Source organism: Lactuca sativa, chromosome 6 (genome assembly GCF_002870075.4).
Source record: "Lactuca sativa cultivar Salinas chromosome 6, Lsat_Salinas_v11, whole genome shotgun sequence".
Lineage (NCBI taxonomy): Eukaryota > Viridiplantae > Streptophyta > Magnoliopsida > Asterales > Asteraceae > Lactuca > Lactuca sativa.
The window spans coordinates 69,154,724-69,161,698 of record NC_056628.2 but is presented as its reverse complement, the minus strand read 5'-3'; the positions used below and the strand labels follow the sequence as shown (position 1 = coordinate 69,161,698).

Genomic DNA, 6,975 nt, shown 5'->3' with positions numbered 1-6,975 from the left:
CTCTCTGGGGTGTAACTCTTCTTTCATTACATTGGTACTGAAAGTAAAAGACCTAATTACTCTATGTGACTACAAACCAATAAGTCTCATACGATACATATACAATATCACATCTAAAATTCTTGCCAATCGTTTGAAAGATGTTATTGCTTTAATTGTAGATGAGGTGCAATCTGCATACATCAACAGTAGAAACATTCTTGATGACCCACTTCTAATGAACAATTAATTACATGGGCTAAGAATTCGAAGAACAAACTTTTGTCTTCAAAGTTGATTTCGCGAAGGCATTTGATACTATAAATTGGGGATATCTTGATTCGGTGATTGAACAAATGTCATTTGGGAGTAAATGGCGAAATTGGATTCATGGGTGCTTATCCTATTCAAAAGCATCAATCTTAGTAAATGGTGTACCCACAGACGAATTCATAATCATGAGGGGGTGAGACAAGGAGACCCACTTTCACCATTTCTTTTCATACTAGCCATGGAGGGTTTACACATTGCATAAAGGGTGCCTGCGGCAAGTCTTTGACACAGGGTGTCAAACTTCCTCATTCAGAGCGAACCATCTCCCATCTATTATATGCAGACGATGTGATATTTGTAAGCAATTAGGATCGTGGCAGCATACAAAATTTGTCTCGCATTCTCAAGTATTTCCAAATATCTGATGGTCTAAAAGTAAACTTCCATAAGTCTCACTTGTTTGGTATATGCACCTCATATACTGAATTAAAAAACACGGCCCAAATTCTTGGTTGCTTGAAGAGTTCTCTTCCCTTCACATATCTCAGAGTACCTGTCGGTGCCAACATGTTACTAAAAAAACTGGAAGCTTATAATTAAGAAATTTCAGTCAAAACTCTCATCTTGGAAAGCAAATACCTCGTAATTTGGAGGTAGGCTGACACCCGTAAATTCAGTTCTTGGAAGTCTACCAACTTACTACCTATCCTTATTCAAGGCTCTACAAGGTATCTTGGATTATCTTGAAAAATTAAGATGTAGATTCTTATGGGATGGCACTGGTGAGAAAAGTAAAATACATTGGGTTGAATGGTGTAAAGTGGTGGTAGATACAAAGGAAGGAGGTCTCGGTGTGGGGACATTAAAAACTCAAAACTTGGCATTACTCACAAAGTGGTGGTCGTGACTAAATAATGAAGTTGGGTGTTTATGGACTGATAGCATAGAAAACATACATAATCTGAAAAAAATAAGCATCTAATTACCTAGTGAGAAAAGACGCAAGAGGGGTATGGGGCAACATTTCCAAGGCAATAAAAAACCTCAGCAAGCTTGACATTGACACAAATAGGTTGTTTTCTCTCATTCCCATCTCAAACTGTAAGTACGCTCATGGAGAGACTGGGAAACAACGGATTCACATGGCAATGGAAATACTTGCCAACAGATGATGTGTCTGTGATTGAACTACACAATTTCTACCTTCTATTTGGTTCAATCGAATTTTGTTCTTCCTCAAATATTGGTTTTTGGTTCAATCTTAATCCAAATAGAACTTACTTAGGGAGTATCATGAGAAGGTTGGTGGATTCTCAGCAAAATCAAGTGTAGGGATACAAGATATGTCGGTCAAAACTTATCCCACTGAAAGTTAAATGCTTTATTTGGAGGGCTGTAATGGAAAGATTACCGAACGGAACGGTTCATAAAGCCATTTTTAGCCTTCACTCCCTAAATAGAAATAGAGCTACTTTACAAATATGACTAATTACTTCGCACCTGACTTTGAGTCATATAAAATCGAAGGCACTAGGGTATTATAGTCCAATCCTCCAATTGTCAGCTTTGTGGGATACATGTGGAATCTACTAATCATGTATTGGTGGACTATGATTTTTCCAAAAATGTATATTACTTGATTTTTAAGTGGTGTGGACTACAAAATATTCAATTCAAAGCATTACAGGAGTTCATTGATTTTGCTGACTCATGGGGGAACTGTCTTCAGAAAAAATAAACTTTAATTATGATATTCTATGCGATACTTTGAACATTTGGATATTAAGGAATAATAAAATTTTCAAGAAAATCACGATATCTCCAACAAAAACTACAGATGCTGTCATTTCTCAAACATATGAATGGTGCAAATACATGGGTATGAGGTCTATAAGCCGGACGGAATGGAGTTGTTTTCCTATGTAATTTTTACACATTTTTGTACCTTGGGATTTTTTTTTCTCCTATTTTTCATTTTTTGTTGTACTCTTTACCTTAAGGCTTAACATCTTGCTAATGCTGGTTTATGATTTTATATAAGTTATTCATTGTTTCCAAAAAAAAAAAAAAAAAAAGATTTTGGTTGTTTAATGTATCAGTTTTAGAAAAAACAAACACATACAATTAAAGAAGAATACTTTTATAATTTAATAAAATATATCAAGTAGACGATTGCAGCTTAGTTAATATGTAGTCACAAGGTTAAAAGTAATAAAATATTACTTAGATGTTGTAATCGAGGTTTGATATACCATATGACAACCTCGTTTTGCAAAGTAACGCATTGATTGTTTGATGGAGAATAAGAAGTTTCGAACAAATGATATTGACCGATTCGATGAGAATAATGTTAATTATTTTAATGTATTGAATTATTGATTATTATAAGATAACATATAAAAAGTACACAAAAGACATTTTTATTAACTGGCCACAAAACTTCGATTAATATCGACCCTTCCAAGTAACATGGGGGTGGTCGGTGCAGTGGACACTATCTATTGGGATCCATTTGGAAGCATGGACCCGCCATATTTCCCATGAGTTGCTCGTTTGATGATCGCAAAAGGGCTTTTGATTTCAAAATATTTATAAAAATCAATTAAATTATTTAGACTTTTCGAGACATATTAGTTATAAAGGCACCAAACTATCAAATAATATTTATATATACCACTTTTACACAAAATAAGTATAAACAATGGTTAATATTGTGTTTGGAAAAGGTGAATTCTCTAGTGTCTTTATTACATCGAAAAAGAAACTGTGAAATAATAGTTTTTGGACCTGTTAGGTATAACATGCTATCAAATTCCAAATTTCTATTTTTCATTAGAATTTTAATTTGGATTTTGATCTTAAAATTTTACCCTAAAGTTAATTTTTTTTATAAATTTTTGAATACCTTTCTAAATACAACCAACTTACAACTTTTTAAAATTTTTAAATATTTCTTTTACCGTTTTTCCAAAAAGTCAAAAACATTATTAAAAAAATTGGTCACAATCGTTGACGGAACAATCTAAAACCTAAATCACGCAGTGAAATAAAATTATTAAAATATATTTTTGTCAAAATACTGCGTTTACAAAAATAGACAATATCGATAATTTCAAACTCCACTACTTCGAGAACATCATCTCCCCACCGCCGATCTTTCCCAATACACAATCCTCACCGTTGGATCAAATACTCGATTCCAAATACAATACACCCGCGAAGCACTCGAATGCTCCTCCATAATCGAATCCTTCGCAGTCGCAGGTCAATCCCCAATTATATATACTGCTCCATTGAGCATTACGAGATCGTCACTTGGCTTCGCACCATATCTCCTCGTTATTCTCTCCGAGCATTCAGCAAATCGCTGAGGTATTCTCTCTTTCCCTTTTCACATTGCATTTTCTCCGCCGTTTCGCCGCCGGTATGATCGGTTTTTTGTCTCAAAAAGTATTGTTAGGTTCATACTGAAATTCTAGATGTTAATTTCGCAAAATTTTTATGCAATTTTCTACATGATGTTCTCGATCTACTGTGTAGTTTGTTATCTGTACTTTGCTTTTCTAAAATAGATCTGCCTTGGTAGATGTATTCGATGTGCATCTGTTAGTTGATTTATCATTCGTATTGTTTCAATACTTGGTTCAAGGTCTATTCATGTTTACTTATAAGTTGATTCATATTGTTTCGATGCTTAGCGTTAGATCTGTTCGTATATTCGATATTCCACTAGGCAGAATGTTTCCAGAAATTATTGATCGATTTTTTTAGCAAAATTTCATGTGATTTTTATCGCCTTAAAGGTGGCCAGCTTCATGATGTCAAAATAAAAAAAAATCTGATGAATTTTGGTTTCGTATTCCAGACATTTTTTTATAACGACGCATCATTTACTACTCGTTTTGAAATCAGATGCTTAATTTTACATGCTTCTGAGCTTTTCCGAGTTGTATCCTAGAAGTTTACAGGTTGACGAATCAAATCGCTTCTGCTGTTTATGTGAACTGAAAATATTCACCCTTATTTTGGAGATCTTAACATACTGTAGTTAAAAAGTCACAATATTACCCCTGTTAACTTTTGATATAAAATAGTTAAGTTTTGATGTGAATGGAAACTTGCATGATTTTGTTGATTTGTTCATATTAATTCAAATCCTTTAATTTGACAATCGTATATGATTTGTTTAATCTTCCAGGTTTTGATATCAAAACAATGGCCGATCAAAACCAGCATTCATCAACCATTTCCAAATTCACCACCCAACTCCACCTCTCCCAAGATCTCCGATCCCGTTATGGATCATTCCAGAACCCCTCCACAAGACAATTCACATACGGAAACTACACAAACAGTGGATTCGCAATCACAAACCCCTCCCCTGTTTTCATCCAAGCCCCATCAGAAAAAGGCTTCGCCGGATTCGCCATCGACTTCCTCATGGGCGGTGTTTCCGCCGCCGTTTCCAAAACCGCCGCCGCCCCAATCGAACGAGTCAAACTCCTGATCCAAAACCAAGACGAAATGATCAAAACCGGTCGTCTTTCCGAACCCTACAAAGGAATCGGAGAATGTTTTTCAAGAACAATCAAAGAAGAAGGATTCGGTTCTTTATGGAGAGGAAACACAGCTAATGTCATTCGTTATTTCCCTACTCAAGCACTTAACTTTGCTTTTAAAGACTACTTCAAGAGGCTGTTTAACTTCAAGAAAGATCGCGATGGGTACTGGAAGTGGTTCGCCGGAAACCTTGGGTCTGGTGGTGCCGCCGGTGCCTCCTCCTTGTTGTTTGTCTACTCTTTGGATTATGCGAGGACTCGTTTGGCTAATGATGCGAAGGCTGCTAAAAAGGGTGGAGAGAGACAGTTTAATGGGTTGGTGGATGTTTACAAGAAGACTTTAGCTTCGGATGGAATTGCTGGGTTATATCGTGGGTTTAATATTTCGTGCGTCGGAATCATTGTTTATCGTGGGTTGTACTTCGGAATGTATGATTCCTTGAAACCGGTTCTTTTGACTGGAAATTTGCAGGATAGTTTCTTTGCTAGTTTTGGTCTCGGATGGCTGATTACTAATGGTGCTGGACTCGCATCATATCCGATTGACACAGTCAGAAGAAGAATGATGATGACGTCAGGTGAAGCTGTCAAGTACAAAAGCTCTCTTGACGCTTTCACGCAAATTCTGAAAAATGAAGGCGCCAAGTCACTCTTCAAGGGTGCTGGTGCCAACATTTTACGTGCTGTGGCTGGTGCTGGTGTTCTTGCTGGGTATGATAAACTTCAGGTTATTGTGTTCGGAAAGAAGTATGGTTCTGGTGGTGCTTAATTTTTTTTTTTTGGAGTCAAATTTTGGGTTTATAATATAAGTATAGGATGATGGCGAATCTTTTACTTGAGTCGTTGATAAATTGAGGATTTCGAAAAGGCGTTTTTGATAAATGCCAGCGAAGAATAAGTTTCGGATATAGAGGGATTTTGTTTTTCCCGACATTATTTCTCAACTTTGAGGTTTTGTATTGTGAATTGTTGATGAATCGATGGGTTTTGTTGTTTTTGCATTTAAATCTTCAAGCTTGTTAGTTTTTCATTTTTCTTGAAAAAAATAGGGCCATATTTCGTACAAGCAATTACAATTTGAGATGTTTTTTGTTTAGACAAGCAAGGGAACTTTCTATGGTGAGAATCTCGAAGACCTACTTATTAGTCTTTTTGGTTGGTTCCATGTATCAAATAAATGCCAATGTTCTTGCATAGAGATTGAGTATGTAAAAGAAAGAAACATTTTGATGGCCCATTTATAGTAAATAAACTATGCTCTTGGGCCAAAAAGATGATGTTCTTATTTATCGTCAGACTTTGAAAATTGGGGCTTCGTTGACTCAATCACGGCTTAAATGAGATTTTGATGGAGATGGAGATCATGGATCGGGGGATGTCTTAGCTTGCTCGTGCTTTGGTTTTGTTAATGGATCGCCCACCAAAGAATATCATTACCAATGGGGTACAAAAAGATGACCCTTCTCACCCTTTGTTATCCCCTAATCTAATAAATAAGTAAATTTTTGCCACGTGGCAATAGCTAAGCACCCTCCCATCTAATTTTCCTGCTCAAATCATCTATGTGAAATTCCTGTTCTGCCCTTACGTTGTAGATCCAGTTCAACTGTTTTAGAACTCGGTGTATTCTTAAATTCCAATTTCAATGAATCCCGTAAAATCAGGAAATCATATAATGTTCAACCGCTCGTCGTCAAGTGTAATCCCATTAAATCGAAGAGACCACTCCATATATTTTGATCTAAACCCTAATCCTCACAAAATTTCATTGGATTTAGGCTATACAATATTGAATCTACCACCACTGAGCTCCATCGCCTCCACATAAGTGTTCGATCGAAAAGTAGATAGAGAGATGTATGCTTCCCCACTCTTTTTTCTCTTATGTCTAGGTCGTGTATAATCTCATTTTTGTTGGTTGCAATGAAGATGTATGCTTCCCCACTCCTTTTCTATTTGCTAAAAAAATCGTTGAACCAGTTGAAGATAGGGATATTGCTTTGCATCTCTCTTATGTCTAGGTCAGGTATAATCTCATTTTCTCTATATGTGCATAAAATCTCAACATAAACTTCTTGGTTCCACATGTATTACTGATTTTACAAGTTTGATTTTGTTAAGCTGAAAAATCCGTTGATCTTGATTTTGATGTTATTATTTAATC

General features: G+C 35.8%; 1 protein-coding gene across 1 annotated transcript; it reads left to right on the top strand.

The window, feature by feature from the left end:
- The first annotated feature begins 3,486 nt into the window (after positions 1 to 3,486).
- On the top strand, positions 3,487 to 5,812 carry LOC111877486 (ADP,ATP carrier protein 1, mitochondrial). The gene is made up of 2 exons (XM_023874002.2): positions 3,487 to 3,624; positions 4,451 to 5,812. Exon 2 carries the CDS (start codon positions 4,468 to 4,470, stop codon positions 5,578 to 5,580), a length of 1,113 nt encoding a protein of 370 aa, XP_023729770.1. The 5' UTR covers positions 3,487 to 3,624; positions 4,451 to 4,467; the 3' UTR covers positions 5,581 to 5,812.
- The last annotated feature ends 1,163 nt before the right edge of the window (positions 5,813 to 6,975 follow it).